Genomic DNA, 21089 nt, shown 5'->3' on the forward strand with positions numbered 1-21089 from the left:
GATCATGCGAGTGGCCTCCTCTGGACCCTCTCCATGCTGTCCACATCCCTCCTGAAGTGTGGCGCCCAGACCTGGACGCAGTCCTCCCGCTGCGGCCTGACCAGTGCCGCATACAGGGGGAGGATCGCCTCCCTGCATCTGTGGATGCACGACAAGGTGCGGCTGGCCTTCCTGACAGCGTCCCCACACTGCCGGCCCGTGTTCATCTTGGCATCAATCACGACTCCAAGATCCTTTTCCACCTCCGTGCTGACAAGAGGGGAGTTCCCCCACCTGTAGGTATGGTGCCGGTTGTTCCTCCCCAGGAACAGCAACTTTCACTTGTCAGTGGTGAAACCCATCCTGTTCTCATCCACCCACCCCTGTGACCTGTCTGGATCCAGCTGGAGTCTGTCCCTCCCCTCCAGCGTGCCCACCTCGCCCCACAACTTGGTGCTGTCAGCAAATGTTTCAGCTATGGACAGACCTACAACCCCCATGCCCTTCGGGGCTGTTTTTGCAGTGCTTTTGCCATTTCTACAGCACCCCAAATGGGGAGACAGACAGACAGACGGACGCACGTGCCCTCTGGAGTGTTTCAAATGTTACACCTGTTTCTGCCCTGAAGAAATATTCCAAATTGGTCTGGCCAGTGCTCTCGGCTTTTGACCTGTAAACCCACGGCCCTCAATCCCTCTCCCCGATCCCCTCCAGTCTACCCGGACCTTTCCAAAGCTAAAAGCAAGGCGACCTTTTGTACTACAAGGATGCTGTGGGATACAGAGCTCCATCAGACACAAGCGGCCTCAGCGAGACCCCACGATGCAAGCAATCATATGGGTCAAACCCAGCCAGCCCCGGGCCCCAAAGGCCTACCAATACTCTCAGTACAAACTCTGGTTAGGACTGCCTCTGCAGAGATAGCACACAGGGGACCCAGGGGGAAAAAAAAAAAGAAAAAAATCAGTCAAAACTGTTCGTTTCCATTACAGAAGTCCTGACCTAAGTCTAGCCAAAGCTTTGTACAGACTCAGGTCATGTTAAGAAATCATTGCCACGGGCCATCCAGGGACATCCTGGACAGCAAAACACGCCCCCCAACCCCCCCACCATATTCTCCCATCCAGAAACACCTGCAGCTGAACCTCGCCTTATAGACAGAGATAATAAAAGGTAGTAAATACTAAACACCAAGTTTGGGGAAAGCAAATCCAGGAGCTATGGAGACATTATTCACAAGACTGTTCATCTAGTCTCTTATGGAGACTCTCAGCAGGATTGCTTTAAAGAAGTTGCACCCATTCAGTAAGACCATTTCAAATCAAAACAGGAAAAGCTTTCCCAAGGGGCTACACAGATTCAATTAAATCGGCGTTGTTCTCTCCTGGAGGCAGGACCTCAAGCACTGACCACCTGGGAGTGAAACCAGGTCAGCGGCACATTCAGAGCCAGAGTTTGATGCAAGACCACCCTGGAAACAGATGTGCCCACCAGCATGCAGTCGCTGCTCTCCCAAACAGCTGCGCTAGACAAACTCTTGCCGCAGACCCACCTCGCTACAGGGTTTCCAGCACCACTGTTCACACAGTGACCCCACGTCAAGACTGAAATTGCTTTTAGGAACTTTCTAGTGCTTTTGCTAACGAGGAGGCTGGCAACAAGGGGACTGGAGAGAGGGAAGGGGTCTCTGAGGCACATGCTTATGATCTCTCTGCAGTACCAACGACAGAGCGCTGCCCTACTCTATAATCACTAGTTACCATGAAACGTCTTTCCGTAAGAATCCAAAACGGGAAGGAGAAATGCATTAAGCTGTTGTTAAAAGCAAGCATGCATGCATGTTGGGGGAACTTGAGTAGCTGAACCTGGAACGGCCTTTGTACTGGTCGATTAATAAAATCTGCAGTGCTTTAAGCTTCCTTCACATAACTGCCCAGGGGTGCAAAGCACTCACTGCAGAAAGCAGCCGGTCGGCAACACCCTGATGCACAGAGGAAATGCAGCATCGCTCCAAGTCCGGGCTGTGCCTCAGAGCCAAAACTCCTTGCACGGGCATTGCTCTGACTCGCCCCGTGCCAGGGAACAGGTGCCAGAGGCTCAGAAACGCTGCTCAGAGCGACCTGGCATGGAAGGAAGTGCGGGAGAATCTCTCGTTCACCACCCTGACACCTCCTACCTGCACTGAGCAGCACGTTGCGTGCGGTCGGATGCCAGGCCACGATGCCAACTCTTTTCGAATGGCCTTCTAACACCACCACGGGCTCCGTCAAGGAGAGAGTGAGGCCGTTCTCTGGAATCTGCCACACCTGCCAAAGAGGGAGGGGAAAAGAGTTATAGGACAGTCATCACCTCTAGGATACATACTCCTTCTGTCTTTGAGGTATCGGTAATACCCGGCCCCTGTGAACTGGGCCAGAAAGCAGAGATGGGGGAAACCATTCACTAGCCCCTGGTACATCTCTCTGCGGATGGGCATGCTAAGAGTTCACATCTCCATCCTTCTCCTGCCCAAAGAGACAACCACTTCCCTTTAAATAAAGGCACTGTCCTGGATCATGGGATTCAAAGAAATTGTCTTGCATCTCAAAAGTGCCTCTAAGCCAGCTGGTGCATTTCTGAACAGCAGCTGTCCTCTCTGGGAAGGATCAAGCAGCCATTTCAGAGTTTGGGTTTCCACTTTTAACAACAGCAGCTGTGAGTGGATTAAACAGCTTTGCCCGTTGGTTTCAGCATCAAATTAGAAGTCTGGTTTCTGTTGTGGATTCATTCGGGAAGCAAGGGTTGCTGACACTGAAGCTTAGAAAGGTGCGCCGGCATCATCTATGCAGACAGCACTGCTGGCTTTCTTCCCTTCCAGCCCCTCGTGGGATCCGTGCAGGGCAAGAGGTCTCTTCCCACAGCGAGAAGGTCCCATTCAAAGGAGGGAAAGCCCAAACACCAAAGATCAGGCTCCTTCGAGTCCTTCATGTCAAATCAGGACAGTGACTCACTGCTGGCCATCCACTCCTGAATCCAACCTGACCTATATATAGTAAAGACACAAAACACCAAGCGATGGTAGCTACACACCGATAGATGGCAGCAGAACGGCAAATTGTTTCCACCTTCTATTGTTTGGGTTTTTGTTTTATTTTTTTCCCCCCAGAAAGAATCAGATCCTTCCCATAATACTCAACAGTGAACCGTCAGAGCCAGGTCCTCTGTCAGCTGGTACGAGTTGTAATTCAAGTGGATTTTGGAAAATGAAGCGGGCATGCGCAGACGCGCTGCGAGGGCAGCACGGATTTCAGTGCTAATCCCCATCTCTCCCCCTCACAGAGCAAGGGGGCTGTACGCCACCCCCTTCGCCCCCTCCGAGGATGCCAGGCCTCCCGATTGCTTCCTCCTGACTGCAAAGGCAGCAAGAGGGAAAGCACTGTGCAGTAAGACAGAGGAGCACCCCCCCAGCACTGCCCATCGCCCTCGCCTGCCCAGTCACCTGGCCATGCTACAGTCGAGAGACAGCTCTGCACCGTCAGCTTTGGGAACCAGAAGAAAACCAGTGACAGTTTTAACAGGGGTGCTGCTTCTAGCATCTCACCGTTAAGTGCGGGGTTGGTTTTTTCTATACAAAAATCAATATATCTGCACAGATTACAGTCATGTTGTGCAAGGCCTTTCCTACCAACAATCCCCAAATGCTTCATGCACCACCCGGGAACAGACAGCAGGTCAGTCTCACGGTCTAACACAGCTCTGGTCATTCTGGGGATACTGCCAAGCGAGCTAGCTGCCTATCCTTCAGGCAGATATCCGTCATCAAGGTCAAACTTACTCCATTCAGGAGCGGTGGAAGAGCTATCAGCTAGAAACAATTTCCCCTTTGTATTGACTTAGGCCAGACTCGAACCTGAAAGACGAGAGACGCTCTCTAGCCATGACCATGTCTCTCTACTGGAGCTCTGGCACCATCCGATACCCCTACTCTACATCCCCTCCAGTCACTTTGTGAGGGAAAAAAAAAACCTGTGAGGCAGGGCTTCCAGCAAAGAAATAATTTGCCACCACTGAGGAGCTCGAGAAGGAGCTATGCACTGGGGTCCTGCACTCATAAATACCAGGGAAATAAATAATAAAAACCTATAGGCAGGCAAATGCTGAGACAAGGGGAACTTGGGAAGGGGAAAAGCCACTTGCATTTCACAGCAGCTGCAGATCAGTGTAATCCTCTGCAGATTACAGACACGATCCGCCTTGTAATCCTGCTTGGTACTGCAAAACCAGGGAGAGTAAAAGGTCAGGGTTCCTCTTCAGGGTGCAGCATCTCATCAGTATGGGATGAAGTCAGAGACGGGGGAAGCCAGGGAGCTTCCACGCTGGATGCAGGGCCCAGTTAGCTGATCACCCAGAATAACAGATGCAAAGGAGACCTTGCAAGATCCATTTCTTTGACCTCAGGAACAATTTCTACCGCCTCCATTTTCTGAGTCAGAGCCTCTGAAACCACCTGCAGTAAAAGGAAGTGAAACCGTGATGAGCTGGCATGCTGCAGCTCAGCGCCTAGGGGAAGGATGCTTCTGCCATTTTGCAGCACCACTTCCTTTGCGCCCTTACCGAACGTTGATAGCTGGCTCTGCTCGTACCCTCCACACAGCACAGAGAGGAGCTTGGTGAGTCAGGACTAGAGGTGATATGTTCATAATCATGTACGGTTTTAGCTGACAGCCTAGGAAGAGGCTTTATACGCAGCGGCTGAAGCCAAGAAGTGTCTCTGAAGACCTGAGGTTCTAGGTCCCAGCTCCACCCATGACTGCGTCGCCTTGGGGAGATGACTTTGCCTTTCGGCACCTCCGTTTCCACATCTGGAGGAGGAGGAGAATCTCTCACGCTCTCGCAAGAGGCCCTTTGTCGTGCCACGTGCCTCCTTGGGCATCCGAACAAGTCTTTTCTTGGGCATCTCAGGCGTCCAGATACAGCAGTAAGGGCCATAAAAGCAGTAACAGAACCAAACCCATTGACACTCCGATGCTTCCAGTCATTACAAGGGCTCTAGGTCAGTTTTTGAAATATTCAGCACATGAAGAGTTTATTAAATTCTTTGCCCGATCAAGTCCTCTTCCATGGGCTGATTTTCATGCTGACAAACCAGCCACTCACTTTTATGTAAAAGCATTGCTCATTTGTGCTGACATGAATTCCTGTTTTCAGAGCCATTTCCAGCTGAATTAAAAAAAAAAAAAAAAAAGTACAACCCCCCCTGCAGTGAAGTGCAGTTGTTCAAAAGGGGCTACAACATGAACATTTAACTAGTTCCTTATTTATTGGCACAGGAAAATCATTCTTCAGAGGGAATATCCAAAAGGCGGCGCAATGAATCTGCATCCTAAAAGGGGCCTTGCCGAAAGCAATGGAGATGGCGCAAGGATTGCTCATCCCATTTTTCAGTGAAAGAGCAGAGAAATTAGGTAGGAAAGGATAGTCCTTTATATTCCTATCATTAAGGCGTAGGGCCTCAGTCAGACTGCACACATGCGCTCAGTCGGAGCCCATGACCCACGCGCCGAGGAGCCTGCAGCTAAGTTCTGGAAGAGTCACAGAACTACACATGATTAAATGATGCCAGTCTAATCCGGACAAGCCTCTCACTGGCTGCGTGGCTGATTTGGAAGACATCTAGTAGCTCAGCTTTCCAATGTCAGGGAAGCAAACTGGTCTGTGCCAATGCCACTGCTTTTTCCATGCAAAGACAAAAGAAGCAGGTTACTCCAATCTCCTAAAGACCCTGCTTCTGCAGAACAGAGACGGCCGTGAGATTTTGTTGTTGCTTTTCTCCTTCTTTCGACCCAAAGCACAGACTCAGGTTGTGTGTTCGCTCAGGCTGGCAGAGCTGCTGTCACGGAGGCGGTGCTGCAGGGATCAAGTTGGACTAAAGATGTTCAAAAATGTGAACATGCTCGTGCTTATACCTGAGCTCGCACTTCATGCATTTCACTTGAACTTCACCCTCCAATCCCTTTTCCACTGAAGATCAACAAGGGCTTGGCAAACGCCTAAAGCATTATAAAGCAAATCACCTGCTAAACGAACACAGGCTCCAGTGCAGGACTCCCTGTGGCCTGCCTAAACTACAGAGCTGCTACCAGACTTGAGCAAGGTTTATCCAGCACCCACAGGGCAATTGCTGAGTCAACGGCATCTAAGCTTTTATTTGAACAAGCTTCTAGCCCTCCCAGTTGCAAAGTTTATCTACCCTATAAAACACTGCAACTGACCTCATAGAAAACCCGAAACATAGCTCAAGGAGGCACCCTCAGCCCCGTTAATCTCAACAGGCTGTTAACAAAGGTCTAAAAACACTTCACAGGCCATTAACTACCTAATTAAGACCATTTTTATCACTGGGACCCCAGGAAGTGTAATACTTGGTAGTTACTGCTAGAGAAAAAATGGGAGAACAGAGACAGAAACAGCAAAAGCGATGACAAAAAGAGCAGGAACAGGACTGTCCATCTGGGCCAGAACATTTTGAAGCTCAATGATAATGAAATGTACTTTGCTTCTACCCCCTCTGCCCCCTTTGAATGTCCTGAAAACAGCCTCCAACATCAGTGGGAGATCCATCGGGGACTTGGGGTACCTTACTGGACTACCATTTTTAGCCCCAATTCATGGGCCATAATTAAAAATGACATTTTTCAGAAGCAAAGCAGATGCTCTTGAGCCGAATCTGTGATTCTCCTGATCGCAGCAGGTATGGTTTTCTTGTTTCATCTCAGCTACTCACAAAGAGTGCAGAGCTGATGAACAACTACACTTTTTTTTTTTTAAAAAATAATACCTGAACGCTCATTTGGAAGGGTCTCAGGAAGCTGGAGGTTTGCAACCTTTAACAAAGACAAATGGAGAAAGCATGATGCTAAGTTGCTTAGGCCCAGACAAGACAGCGGTCAGCGACAGACAGATCCATTAGGACAGTGCATCATCCTACCCAGCGCGTGCTTGTTCCCTTCACTGTAGCTCTACCTTGCCTAGCTGAAAATGTCAAAAGAGGTTTGGGGTTCTCCATCACTTCTCTTTGAGACACCTCCACACCAGATACAATTCACCCTGACATCTCCCTACACAGATATCAGTATTAGAAGTAAGTTGCATCTGAAACTGTGTAAACCAACACCCATTTACAATTTGCAATGACGGTACTTAGTCTACAGTAGATACACCTGTCCATTCAGGTGTCAGTCTTGAAGGCCCTGTGTAAACTACCCTACTTCCTTACTTGCTTGAAGGCCAACCATCTCCTGTTAGCAGGTCTCACACGGGCAAGCCGCCACCGCACGCAGTTGATCTTCCTGGATCCCTCTGGATCCTTCCAATCTGTTTCCTGCAGCATCTTGAATTAGAGACTTCTTTCTGCTCTTGTAAAGCAGCAACAGCTTTGGCTCTGCTCATTCTGCTGATGTCCATGTTCCCAAGCACGTCTGCCCCACTCCACATGCACTCTCAATTGCAGTGTCCTGCAGAACACTGGATCTCTCTCTTATAACTGGGATCCTTGGGCCCCAGTTGACTTCCAGCCCCTGGGGCGGGGGGCTGGACTCGATGATCTTCCGAGGTCCCTTCCAGCCCAAACGTCTACGAAATCTATAACACTGGTCCACTTCCGTGGGGACCATCACAAACCCAAGTTTGTTTGCTCTTTTTTAAATGGGAACAGGGTACATTCTGCTAATGGCCTCTGGCTTCCAAGACAGCTCACGGGCAGTACAGTCCCTGAACAAAGCCCCTGGGGAAGAAAGCCCCCATCACCGTCAGTGTTTGTAGGATGAAAAGAAGGGAAGCTCTAGGATTCACTTGACTTTCCCCGTAACGAGGTTTCAACATGAAGTTTCTAAACGAAGCTGAAGACTCTTCAAAGTGACACCAGCACAGGGGGGGATGTACTTAAAATTGTTCTGCAGCGTTAGCATGCCCTGAATTGGACGCCTGTCACTGCTGAGGGCCACATGTTGTTCAGCGCGCTGTTATCAACATCAGGAGGAATTCAGGATCAAGGCTGGCAGCTGCAAAATTTGGATTCTCTCTAGGTTTTGACATGTGCACACATCCTGTTGATGTAGGAAACAAAACTCTACCACCCCTAAAACTAGGGCTGCCGCAGTAATAAAACCAAGTGGCCTTGTCCTTCCTTACTCCACTGGTCCCACAGCTCCGCTGTTGAAGCTATAGGGTAGGAGCCCTTAATCTGGCTCTCTTCCTTCTCCTCACCCCTCAGAGACGTCAACCAGCTCCAGAGGTCAGGAGGGGAGAGAAGCCTTCCAGAAACGCAATGCAACAGATACTCCCGTGGTTATAAAGGGTGGGGAAAGGCCAGGTAATTACACCAAATCAGACCCCCCAGCAGGACAGTAAGAAGAGATAAGGTCCTTGTAAAGGGTTAAGCTTCTTGAGCAGTGCAAGAAGTTAAACGGATGCGTGTGAGACTGCAAAATCCCATTGCCCCACTGTGTTTCCAGGCAGGACTTAAGACTTTATACAGGTTTCTTCCTAGCTAACGACTTGGTGAACATCATACATAACTATCACGCAGTACTGCTAAGCTCAGTCTAGGCTATTTGACCTGGTGCTTCTTGCCCCAGACTTCTCTTTTTAGCCTAGCAAAGCATCCGTACCCACACCCAGAGAGGAAATTTTCTCTTGGGACTTCACCTCACCACCACGCAGCTGTGATGAGGCTGTCAAACACCTTTCTTTCCTCCAGGATTCTGCCATCGCCAAACGTTTTTCTCATTGCTTAATCATGGACCAGACTTTTATCTACTGTCTTCATATATACGGGATGCCCACAGCTGTCAAAAGTCCTGGGAGCCAAAGCCTTCACCTGATGGCTGGGTAGGACCTTCCAGCAGGTCGTAAAAATAGAACATTTTCACAGGAAGCATATACCTGTTTTCCAAAGCAGAAAGTCACCTGTACACTCAACCTTTTACGCTGAAATAAGCCTCAGTAATGGAGCTGTTCCGGAGAACAATGAAACATCAGTACCATAAAAACTCGCTCACCCTCTCTCAAAAGCCTTTGTTTGAAGAGTACAGAAACAAGGGAAATTTCCAAAACTGGCCAGATCTTGGGCTTTGCAATACAATGGCCTAAACTTACCATGACCGTGCAGTCCTCGGAGCCGCTGGCAATGACTTGATCGTTGTGAGGACACCAGTCTATGTCCAGCACCGGTCCCGTGTGACCGCACACCGTTGGGTAAGACTTGTCAATTCTACCTGTCTAAAAAGGGAAAAAAGAGAGAGAGAGCTGTGATATGCAAACCAAACCCAGGCAATGCACCCGGCAGGGCATTTCACAGCATCAGGGAGAGCATGTCCTCAGCTCTCCATCATTTCCTCCCAAACCCTGCAGTACATTAAGGCCTTGCTTTTACATATCTCACATGTGAACAATGGAAACTAATCTGGCACGATCCCAGGCCCGCTTAAACGCTGAGAACCTCAGAATTTGAAATGTGCGTGCTCACGCATGCAGGAAACAACGGGGATTTGTGCTTTCACCAGTATATAGCCACCCAGCGCCCACTGGTCTTACTGGGAGCTGCTCTGGACAAACAAGGCCACACTCATGCTTGAGAAGGCCAAGCAGCAACATTTCCTTAGCAACATCCCCTGCAAAGCAAGGCGGGTAGCATGGCTCCTATCTTGCCACCCTAAGGTTTTGGTGGAGGCCAGCAATGACTCCAGGCAAAATGGACCAGTGTTTGGGTCACTGACCCCCCCAGGTTGGATGGGTGTTTTTATTTTAAGGGAACTGAGCTTGTTCGTAGAAAAGGCTGGATAGGCAACTAGGCAGAGCAAGGCCTTCTTTTCCCAGAAGAGAAGCAGCAGACCACAAACATGCAGACTTCCAGACCCACCAGCCCACTATGATACACCTGCCCCTCTACTGGAAGAAGTACGATTGCAAATCCCATTAATCCTCTCCCTAATGCCTAGCCGCCATCCTCTGCAGTGAGCCGACTCGCTGACCGTGATGCTGCTTTACCGGGTACCAGGGTAAGACCAAGACAGCGGTAAGATCCACTATACAGACAGCCTCCATGCCTACCTACAATACATGCAAATCATGTTTGCCATGGATGTAGCAAACTTCTAGAGCATTTGCCTAAATCAAGCCCGTCATAAGTATAAATCTTCAAAGAAAACTAACTCCTGCAGAGGTTTTTTTCTGAATTCGAGGAGACTGAATTTGAGTAATTTACAGTTCGTTCAATTATTCAAATTGCTTCCTGGTTCAACAGTAAAGTGACTGTCAGCTGTAACCACCGCTCTGTCGACCGACTGCTTTCACATACTAACGGCACAAGGAACACTGGAGCTTGCTGCAAGTGAAAAATTAAGAAAAGGAAAGAAAAAAAATGGATTTCCTTGATTGCAAGTCATCCCACCATTCTCTCTTTTCAAGTCTATCCCACGGAAACAAGGGATATAAATATTTGAGTGCTGGCAAAATGCATGGGAGTTTTGTGAAGGTAAAGTACCATAAACCGCCTTCAACTCTTTCTTTTTAAAACCTGAAGGATTTTAAACTGACCCCATTCTTCTTTTTTTTTTTTTTTTAAAAGCGAAAATGTCTGCAAGAAGAATGGTAAGAAAGTCTCACGGCCGGATCTGAACTGAATTGATCTGATGACACAGATGCAGCAGCCCGAGTTTCAATTGTGCAGTTTGGTGGTAACGTTCCTTGACCTTTAGGTCTGCTCCTAATTACCATGAAGCCAACTATTGCAACTCAAAGCTTCCTACATAGAACGGGGCTGGAAATTAGCTTCTGAGGACTATCAACCTTACAACCTAGCTGCCAAGTGAAAAAACAACCCCCCCCCCGAGATGTTGTAAAGGAGTAAGAGCTGATGTCGTTACGAAACCAAGCAGCAACCATTTCCTAAACGGCTAAATTTAGGCTTCACAGACAATACTGTGTTGCTTCAACATCCCCTCCAGTTGCCTCTGAAACTCTTTAAAATTAAAGACTTGACACAAACCAGACGCCCTGAAGTTGCTCAGAGTTAAAGCCTACTTAAGTCGTTTTGCATGCTCTAATGTTAAAGATAGCAACAGGTTAAAACATTGAACTGATCAACTTAAAAAATGAATTACTCACAGTCTAGTCTCTCTCAACACTGGGCTGCATTTTCCCAGTTGCATGACAAATCAAATCCAAATAAAGAGCTAAATCAAAAGGAACGGGTAGTTAGGAATGAGACTGAAACAGGTAAATGAATAAGTATAACCATTCTTAAGGAAGGCATAAAGTTATTTTCTGAGCCTAAGAGGATATGACAAGGATTAGCTGCAGATTATGTTGGTGCCTGTTTGACCAAGCAGTTCTGGGTCTTTTAACAGTCTTCTCTTAGAGGGGCCGGGTAAACCCAGTTTGAACTAAGGCATTAAATTGCAAACTTTTCCCACCTGCCTAATCAAGACACCAGAATACCATGACTTCAACCAGCTGAGTGATTGTGACAGCAAACTCATCCTAGGGTAATAAGCAGGGATCCTGGTTTTCTCCGATTTAAAAAAAGCCCCAGTTTTGGGATTACTTTTTTAACCAAAATCCACGCTTCCATGATTAAAATGAAACATCACTATATATGTGTGTGTGTGTGTGGGGGGGGGGTGTCATGTATATATGTCATATGTATATAGCAATGTTTCATTTTAATCATGGAAATGTGGATTTTGGGGTTACTTTTTTAACTCAAAATTGGGGATATTTTAAAGCAGAGAAAACCAGGATCCCTGGTAAAAAGAGACTGCCTGGAAAGTTTCTGATGGCCTAAATTGGAGCTGGGCTTTTATAACCGTCTTGAAGCACCGTTAGTGCAATCCGGTGCTGTGGTCTGAAAGCAGCCCTGTGCATAGTGACTTAGGATTCAAACACACTCATTTTACACAAGTCCTTATGGTCAGCCAAGCAAACCCAAGCATAGCGACTCCCGACACCTTCTTTTCTTCTTGGCTACCACTTGGCAAAACAGCTTGGGAGCCCAAAATACGGCAGATGCTCCCGATTCCCAACTCTACCACTGCCAAAATGACCACCTCAGCAATAATTTGCAAACCATCTTCAATGAACTTGTGAACACGGAAATGACTGAGGGTGGAAAACTGGGACTCGGGTTAATAGTCCATCTTGCGCAGTATCATCTATGGTACCTTTGCAGGGGGCAGAAGGAAAAACCAGAGCACAAATCCTTCTTCTCATGTAAAGAGAGTAGCTGTTGCCTTGGAGATACAGGGGAATGGTTTGGGGCAAGGTTTTTCCAGAGTGCTGCTGCACTTCATGGTTTCTTCCTCTCAAGTCGAACACTTCTGCTGACTTTCTGATCAACTTTGCATTTACATCTGAAGTACACCGGAGCATGTTCCAGGTGAACAGTATAGGAGCATGATTTATAATCATGCAGATTTGTCACATGGAAGATGTCAGGATGGCAAACATGGAAACAAAGCCCTTTTAATGGGAGAACAGAGACAACATCAGGCTTGGATACGGATGTGTTAAGTCAGGGTGTGCTGGCCCCAAACTGAGAAAGAGAGAGGTCTCAGATATATCATTTTATGAAGGTGAAGGGACAGGGAGCGATAAAGGGCGAGCGGCATGCGGGATGTTTGCACACATGCGGGTATCCAGTGTTTGCACGGCACCGGCCAGTGACCGCGCTCCCAGGCCGCGCGCCTGCATAGCAGCACCGGCACGCAATTTAATTTCTTATTACTAAGGATTCTGGCTAAAAGCCATGCTCTCGAAAGCACGACTTCGCACATCTGCCAACGCAAGGGGACATGCGCTCCCGTGGCTGGCCACGCAGCCATCCAATCTTTACATTGAAAGCAGTGGCCCCTGGCACCCCAAAGCATAGCGAAGCTATCGTTTGTCCAAAAGACTAATCTTGCAGAGTCCTGACAAAACAGGACCGGTAAAAATAACCACGCAGGCCCATGTAGAGGCACGTGAGGGCTGATGGTACGAACGGCTGTGCCGCTCTCCAAAAGCAGCTAAAAGAGGCCTGATCACTTTGGTGAAGCTGATGAGCTGCGGTCAAACAAAAAACACCCTGTTTTCACAGTACATCGGAAATCACAGGGTTTTTCCTAAGCCCTCGGCAAAGAGGAAGAGCTGTGCAGAGCACTGTTTCCACACACACATTCGATTGAGTGGTTCCCTTTTCAAAAACATTTCTGTTCCCTTTTCAAAAACATTTTTGATCCGACCGTATTGCTCTCCCAACAGAGCCAGCAGCGCGGTTGCAGGACAATAAAACCCATTACCCGCTCCCGAGTCAAGCCCAGGACATCCCCTCTCCAGCCACTGCGCGCTGCACGGAGGTGAGCTGGGCAGGAGCATCACGAAGCCTCGCGGCCAGATAGGAACGTCCTCAAAGAAAATGTGTGGATTGCCATATTCGCACCTGCAGCGTGCTTCCCAGCGGTTTTGGGTCAAGTATGGGTCCAGGTGGGGAAAGACTTGGGCTTCACCCCTGCCAAAGCACTCTTCACACAGGGGCCTGGCTCAGTTTTAACTCCACTTAACGACTTCACACATCTGCTCTGCTCTCTGCGGGCTATGTGAGCCCCGGCTGTCTCTGTACCACGTCTATAACGAGACCACAATAGTAGACTATAATGGTCGACTCTTAGCACTCTTCCCAGAGACGGTCCTAAAACCAGCAGTGAGATTTGCCCTTGGACACAGTCTAATGCCTGCTGGGGCAGAGGTGAGTTGAAGTGGAGCCGGGGGGGTTTCTCCACCAGTTTATCAAAGAGGGCATCATCGTTAAAAGAGATGGGCTTTTGTGGACATACTGGTCTGGAGCACAAGAGCGGATCTCCTTCCCACCCAAGGAGAAATGGGAAGACCACACGGGACAGCATCAAGCAGAACGAACACCGGCTGGGAACAAGGAGCCCTTGCGCTTTAATCCCAGCCCTGCAGTTGACTCACTATTTGGAGAAAACCAAGTATTCTTCCCAATGACACCATAGGGAAATTACCATTAGTTGAGAGGGGGAATCAGCATGCATGAAAAGCACTATGAAAAAGTGTTGAACACATCAATTAAATACAGAACGTGTCATTATTGCAGAAGTGAAGATGCTAGAAACAGTCATTTTGGAGCATGGCATGAGAACAGCCACTGAAAATACCACATTCAAAGTTTCTAACACTATTAAAAATAAAGTCTGGCAGCAACGTCCGAGTCAAGCCTGCTGCAAAGTTTGCATCTTAGATGCCAAATCAGCGTGTTTGCAGCCTGCCATAATCCCGGCAGTTTGGAGTTTTTTTGCCCTTTTTTTTTTTTTTTTTAAATGTAATCTTTTAATTAGTTAAGGATTTGCAGTAAGTCTCAAGTGTTGATATGCCACTTAAAATTAGTTCACTCCTGCTACAAGAAACTAAATCCTTTTCCTAATCCATTACCATTTAGGGCCAGCAATATAGTTCGTGGTAACAATTTGTGGTATTCTGCTGGATATTCGTCCACGGTGAGCGTATAAGGAAAGTTAACCCAAAAGGGTAAATCAGAAGATGGAGGCTTTTAGCAGGCTGCAGCAGCTTAGGTTAGCAACATGCTCAATATTCAAGTCCTACAGCAGGTAGCAAGTTGACTTTACCAAATAAGGGCATTTTGCTGCTTCACACATCCTAAAGCAAAAGCTATTGGCTGATGGGAGGGAAACGCCTTTCCTTAAGTCTCGCGGGGTGGATAAATAACAGAGAAAAATAGTTCCCAAAACGGAGGCTGTTAGGAGATCAATTCAATGTCTTTCATCATTGTGCCTCTGCCGCTTGTCGTAGGAGACCGCTCGCGGATTACGGTTAAAGAGCGAGGGGACAACAGCTGCTTCCTCCAACTTTGCGCTGTGATCAGTAAAATCATGGCTGAATATAGAGAAGCGGCATCAGAGTGCACGAGCCACAGCAATTCTGCGATGCGAACCCGAGGAAGGGGCTCGGGGAAGGAAGCTAGAGCACAGAGACAGGGGTTTCAAATGCAAATTGCCCCATCTGATTTCTCCTTTAGCCGTGCACTACTGCTTCTTTTTTTCCCGCCCCCCAAGAGAGGCGGTTGGACTTGATCCCCACGCTCCCTGCAATAAACCCAGGCCCGCAGACTCCGGCTGCAACGAGGAAGCCCGTGGTGGCTGCAGAACGCCCGCTTCTGGCTACACCAGATGGTCACACACGAGGCTGCGAGGATAAAAAATATGGGGAGGATGTAATGAAATTGCGCTGCTCATTCACGACCATGACAAATGGCTATTAGTCACCCAGTGAGCCAACCAAGGCATCCATAGCTAATCCTCCAGTTTACGAGGGCTGTTACTCCCCAAATGTCTATTGTCATGTACTGCAGCGAGAACAAAAAGAGACTTGTATCTAAATGCTCGAGTCCTATTTCCGCTGTATCGATATCCCTAGCGTCCCCTAGAAACCTACAGGCACTACCATGTGCCAGCTGGATGCATCGTGCATTATTTCTGCAGCCTGTCGGTGCACATGGTGTTTCACGGCAGCGAGAAAAAAAAGCGGGAACTGTGCACAAAACCAACGCGTGGTTTGCAAGAGAGGCAGTGCTTCGCCGCCGTGTCGGTGCTGCCCTGGAAGTCGGCGCTACCCCTCGGGATGCTTCAGAGCATTTCAGGAGTCCTCAGCCTGGCATAGCTCAGAGAAGAGGTTTATCCCATGCCCGCTGGGAGATGAGAAATGCAGCAGCTGGATGACTTCATTGTTCGTGCCATGTGCTCACAGCTGACCCGAGAAGGGGGAGAGAGAAGGGCTGACGACAATGGACTCTATCACCGCAGTAGTTTCCAGGGATGTTTTGCACTGGAAAATGCATGTTAATCCCCAGAATCCTCCACAAAATTAGCTGTAACAATCAGCTACTTTCACACACCGACTATTTAGACAAAACAAACTGCTAACTCCCATTCCAGTGAATTGGGCGTTCAGCTCCCGGCAGACAATCGACTGCTGCTCCGGCGTTCTGGAGAAAACCCCTGCACCCCTTGCTAAAACTGAAAATGGCCATCTCAGCTGGTTTTTAAGCTGGACCCTTGTCTCTCCCACCAAAAATGGTCTCAATGGAGCTTGGGAAGAAATGAGAGCCAAGTGTTTTGTGCAGGGCTCGCAGCCGGGGGCTCGAGATGTGGGCTCTCCAACCCCACATGTCCCTGATGACACCCCCGCCGCCTTAGCATCTAATCCAAGGACATCGGTATAGCACCCATGACCCAAGGGTGAACATTTGTGAAGTCTGAGACCTCTGGATGAAGCCGCTACTGATCGTCATTATAAAGTTATCACTGCTGGAGAATTAAGGCGGGGGGACAAGGTAGGTGGGAAGAGAGAACTGTTCTGCAGCTGGACCTAGACCACTGAGCTCAGGCAACACGGTACTGTCATACGTGGGGAAGTGAGCCAAGGAAGGACTCCAGCACTGTCCAAGCAAATCCCTCCCCAGGTGACCCTCAAGCCAAGATCACAGGCTCCAAAAGCAGTCATATGCAATTCTACTTGTTGCTTCAAGTCAGGTCGAACCAGTTTGGGGCTGTTAAAAATGCAGGAAGGGAAGCGGAAGGATGAAAGAGCAAAGGTAAATCTGGGCAGATCACAGAAGTGTGCTGAATTCAAGCTGCTTCCGTAAAACACAATTTTGCATCTGGGTTTTACAGCTTGGAGGTAAATGTTACATGCCCAAGGTTGTAGACTAGGATCCCAGCTTCAAGTGCAGCAGCATGGTCATAAACACATGCATACCCTCTGAAGGCAGGGCAGACAGAAAGCAATCCAGTCCGCTGGGAATCATTCCCCGAGCTAGCCAGGCCAGTTTCCCCTCGTGCCAATTTGTCACCAAACCACAAGAAGCCAGGTTTTCCATTTATTTGCCAGGCTTTATTCCACTGATTTGCTCTAGTCACCACTTCTATACAAAGCATCTACATGCAAATAAGGGAGAGTTTTTACAAGTCTCCTAAGCTTCTTCAAAATGTGAATGAAAAGCACTGCCTTAATTATGGTCTCTTCCCACTAAAATGCAAAGGACACACATGCAGCTGGACAAGAGCTTTGCAAAAAAACCCCAACAACTTGGGGAAGAACTTCTGTCCTGGGCTTCAGCCTCACGTGCCAAGTTTCAACCTCAAAGAGATGTTTCCAGAGGCAGGGTTTAGAGTGGAAGTACCAAGATCCCCTCGAATAGTAACCCAACTTCAATAAGTCATAAATCATTTTCCTTCCGACCTCTCCATCAGCGCCGTTTCAATGGCTGGGAGACAGAAGGACTCAGCGACTCCGTCACAGCAGTAAGCGCTGGTTTTATTTCACACGTGCGTCGTTCCGATCGACAGGCCCTTCTCCATCTTCCCTGAAGGGATTAGGCTCTGGGACAGCTGATTACGAAGGGCCGAGATTGCAAATGACTTACAGATGTCACGGGTGAATGGCGAGATGGAGCGACATGCCACGGGCAGGATGACATATTGCTCAGGAAGAGGAGCTGTTTTTGCTTGGGTGCGCGTTCACCTACCACACGTTCGCTGCCTCCGGCGGCCCTCGCCTGCTCGGGGTTTCCAGGGAAATGCCACACGTTTAAAGCCAGCCCGAGCAGCCAAGCACGTAAAGGACAATGCTAATAAAAGCGAGCCCTCGGTCACGTGCACAAGGAACCGCCAGCAGACGCCTCTCTCAAAGACTTTACTTAGGGTGACTGCAGCCTCCCTTCTTAGGAGAGATCAGCTGAAGGGAAGGGAAGAGACCCTTTTGCGACCGCTCCCCTTTGTAAAGGTTTGGGAGAGCTGGGAAGAGGCGATGTCTGTCCGATCCCTTTGTTAGATGCACGGACTGAAAACATCCCAAGACGGCGTGCCAAGCCCAGAGCTGCGCACATCACGGCCCACACTACAGCAGGAAACGCAGGAGGTTTCCACCCCGCTGTAGAGCAGGGGCCATCTGTCAAGATCAGATGGCCATTTCCCAGATCATCCTTTTCCTCCCCAGAGACAGAAGCAGGCAAATCTCACTCTTGTTCAGCTTCCACTGCATCCATTCGGGAGCCAGGCGAGGCACTCGGGCTGGAGACGCAAAAAGGGTCCCGAGTCCAAGGTCCAGCCGATCCCCCGTGGCAGTGGGTGACCAGCACACGCTGCCTGGAAGAACCCGCCGGCCTGCGCCAGCCGCGCGGGACCTGGGGAAGGCTGCGAGGAAGCAGGGCGGCGGGCACAGCCCTGCATCTCACCCCGGCAGCACTGGGCCCACGGCAAGGGAGAGCGCTCTGAACGATGCTCCGAGTAGGTGTCGTGCAATAAAGATCAGGGAAGTTCAGCTGCACGGGAGGGTCCGCTCCCGCACACCCAAGGTGATGCCCAGGGTAAGAGAATCAAATCAAAGTATTGCACAGCGAGGAGGTTTCGTGTTTGAAGGGTGATCACCTCTGGCTGCGCTTTGCTCTTGGGACGAGGACAGTGGGGACAGCCAGCAGCAGCATCCCCCACGCTGGCGCGCTCTGGGGAAAGCAGCGCCTAAGGAGGATTGCAGGGAGAGGAAGAAGAGCCGGCTCCGTGGCTTCCCTGCCATCAGCCACACAAACCAGGGCCTCAGCCTCGTCTGCAGGGAGCTGCGGGCAGTTCAGGGCAGGGGAGCGCTCTCCTCTGAAGACCGAGGCAAGGGGCAAGGCTCCCCATCTAAGGGGGGATGGAGAAGGCTGCCCCACGCTCTCTGCAGAGCTGGGACCGGCGAAACCCGGCCAGAGGACTCTGCGCGTGCGCGGGAGGACAGGAAACCCAGACAAAGCGTTTCGAGGGCCAGCCAGCACGGCAAGCATCGCCGGCGCGGCTCCCACTCCCAGCCCTGCGCCGGGATCTGCTTTGCTTGGAGGACCGCGTGAGCGCGGCCAGACTGCGAGGCCTCTGGTTTCCGCGCACCTCCACCCGCTCGGCAGCCGGAGGGGGCCCTCAGGACGGTCTCCACCCCCCCCCGGGGCTGGCAGGCAAGCCGCTGCGCCTCCCGCCAGCTGGTTTAAATAAAGACGGAAACTGGGGGTTTCGCTCAGCTGTCACCGACGGGAACCCCGTCACCCCTCCCCTCGGGGCCCCGGGGACGGGGTGACACCGGCAGCCCAGCCCCCACTCCGGGCACCCCTGGGGTTTAAGCCAGCTGGGCGTAATTCAAGCGCAAAGGAAGGGAGGACGGGGAGGCTGCAATCCCGAGCCGCTTTCTCTCTCTGCAGTCCCAGCCTTCGGCTCCATCCCTCCCTGCGACGCTGCGGAGACAGGGACTCCCTCCCTCGCCCCTTCCCCACCATCGGGCTCTCAGGCGGGCTGGGGACAAACCCCCGCCCCCCGCCAGGCTGGCAGCAGCCCGGGGAGCACCCCGGCAGCTCAGACAAGAGCGAACTCAGGGGGGCTGCTCCCCGCCTGCACCCTCTCCCACCGCGCTCCCGGGGCCAGCCAATCAAAGGCGAGGGTGGAAACGATTCGGGACATCTGACAGCCCAAAGAGCTGGAATGCCCATATAAGGTAAAAACCACTGTCGGAGCCCTGCCGTGCCAGCTGCCCTTAGACACATCAGCGGCGGAGGCAGGGCGCTGCACGAAGCGCACGGCTCGCCAGCTCCGGGACCCGGCCCTGGCATCCATCCGCCGAGGCATCGCTGCAAACCAGCCCCACCCCACCCAGGGAAGCTGCAGGGGTCTCCCGGCCCCGGCTCCGTACCCCTAGTGACTCATTTTATTTGGGAATATGGGAAAAGCCGTACGCCGGCGCTTCCCGTGGCACGGAGGCTGCCCCGCTGCCAGGCTGCCGTTGCAAGGAAGCTGTCACTCAGCACCTGCCGCTCGCTTTCCTCCCCCCTCCGTCCATGTTACACCTGTGCAAAGGACAGGGCTCATACCCCCGAGTGTGGGGAGGGGATGCAAAGGACCTGCATTGCAGACCCAAAGTGTGCGGCTTCCTACCTGGCCGCAGACGCCGGCAAGGAAGCCGCGGCTGGCACACAAGGGCCAGGGCAAAGCCCGTGCCTGCTGGAGCGAGCCCCATCTCTTGCAAAGAGCATCAGGGCCCTTTCCGACCAAACCGAGCGCACCGGAGCAGTTCAAATCCGCGTTCAGCCCAGAAAGCCAGCAGACAGAGCTGACCCCACAAGGATTTGACCTAAGGCACCTGGAGCAGGTGAATCGTTATCGTCCCACTCTGAGCCTTTTCAGGTGAGGTCCCACCTGCTGCAGACGGAGGCACGGGTGCCAGAGACATGCGTCCAACCTCACGAGGACGCGAGAGCCCATCCCGCAGCCGTCTGCCAGCAGGGGCAGCTAAAGGAACAGAGAACTAGTTTCTAAGGGCAAAATCCTTGCGTCTAGTCATAAGCAGAAAAGCTACACGTGGGGCTGCTTAGATCTTCCATCCTTCCCACCCCCTATAGCCAAAACCAAATCAGCACCTGCTCTTCCACCAGGGACGATTCATGCTCCCACGCATCCCCCAGCGCATGAGACTGGCTCTTCGGATGAGGTGCTGGCATCTAGCTTTGGCCCTGAATGCCCTGAACGAGCTCTACCCAAACCCAAAAGGCTGGCAGAGAGGCGTTTTGCAGGCTTCTCTGCTCCCCATCCCCAGAGCAGAAGTCAGAAGACTCAAAAAATTTGAAATGGGCTTGCAAAGGTGATTTTGTCAGAAGTCAGAGAGAGAAACACATCCACGGGACCAAATTGGGAGAATATTCCACCTAGGTAGCTTGGCACAACCCTTAAAAGGCAAAGAATAGCAGAAACATCTCTAAAACACCTTGCTCAAACATAGCTGCACGCGTCCGGCTGCAAGTGTGTGGGTGAAGCTCTTCCTCAGCCACATCCCTCTCCAGCCCAGCCTCTTCCCTAGTGACACTCTTCCTCCACTTGCTCAGGTGTGCTAGTTGGTGTGCTTGTGCACAGAGACCTCAGTCCTCGGCCCCTGCCTGGAAAAGCAAGGATTAAAGCCAGGCAGCGAGAGCCCTGTGCTGGTGGTAGCCAGCACAATCCAGATCCTGGAGAAGCTAGTGTAAACCGAAACGACGCATGCAGGGGCAG

General features: G+C 50.6%; 1 protein-coding gene across 1 annotated transcript in view; it reads right to left on the bottom strand.

Moving 5' to 3' along the window:
• The window catches only part of CORO1C (coronin 1C), a 43212-nt gene that overhangs the window by 13940 nt on the left and 8183 nt on the right, over window positions 1-21089 (bottom strand). Inside the window, exons 3-4 of the mRNA XM_019538826.1 lie at window positions 9115-9237; window positions 2156-2285 (exon numbers count right to left, since the gene is read on the bottom strand). Of these exons, the coding sequence (XP_019394371.1) occupies window positions 2156-2285; window positions 9115-9237 (253 nt within the window). The remainder of the gene's footprint in view (window positions 1-2155; window positions 2286-9114; window positions 9238-21089) is intronic.

This window comes from Crocodylus porosus, unplaced genomic scaffold, assembly GCF_001723895.1.
Source record: "Crocodylus porosus isolate Cpor-Errol unplaced genomic scaffold, CroPor_comp1, whole genome shotgun sequence".
NCBI classification, from domain to species: domain Eukaryota; kingdom Metazoa; phylum Chordata; order Crocodylia; family Crocodylidae; genus Crocodylus; species Crocodylus porosus.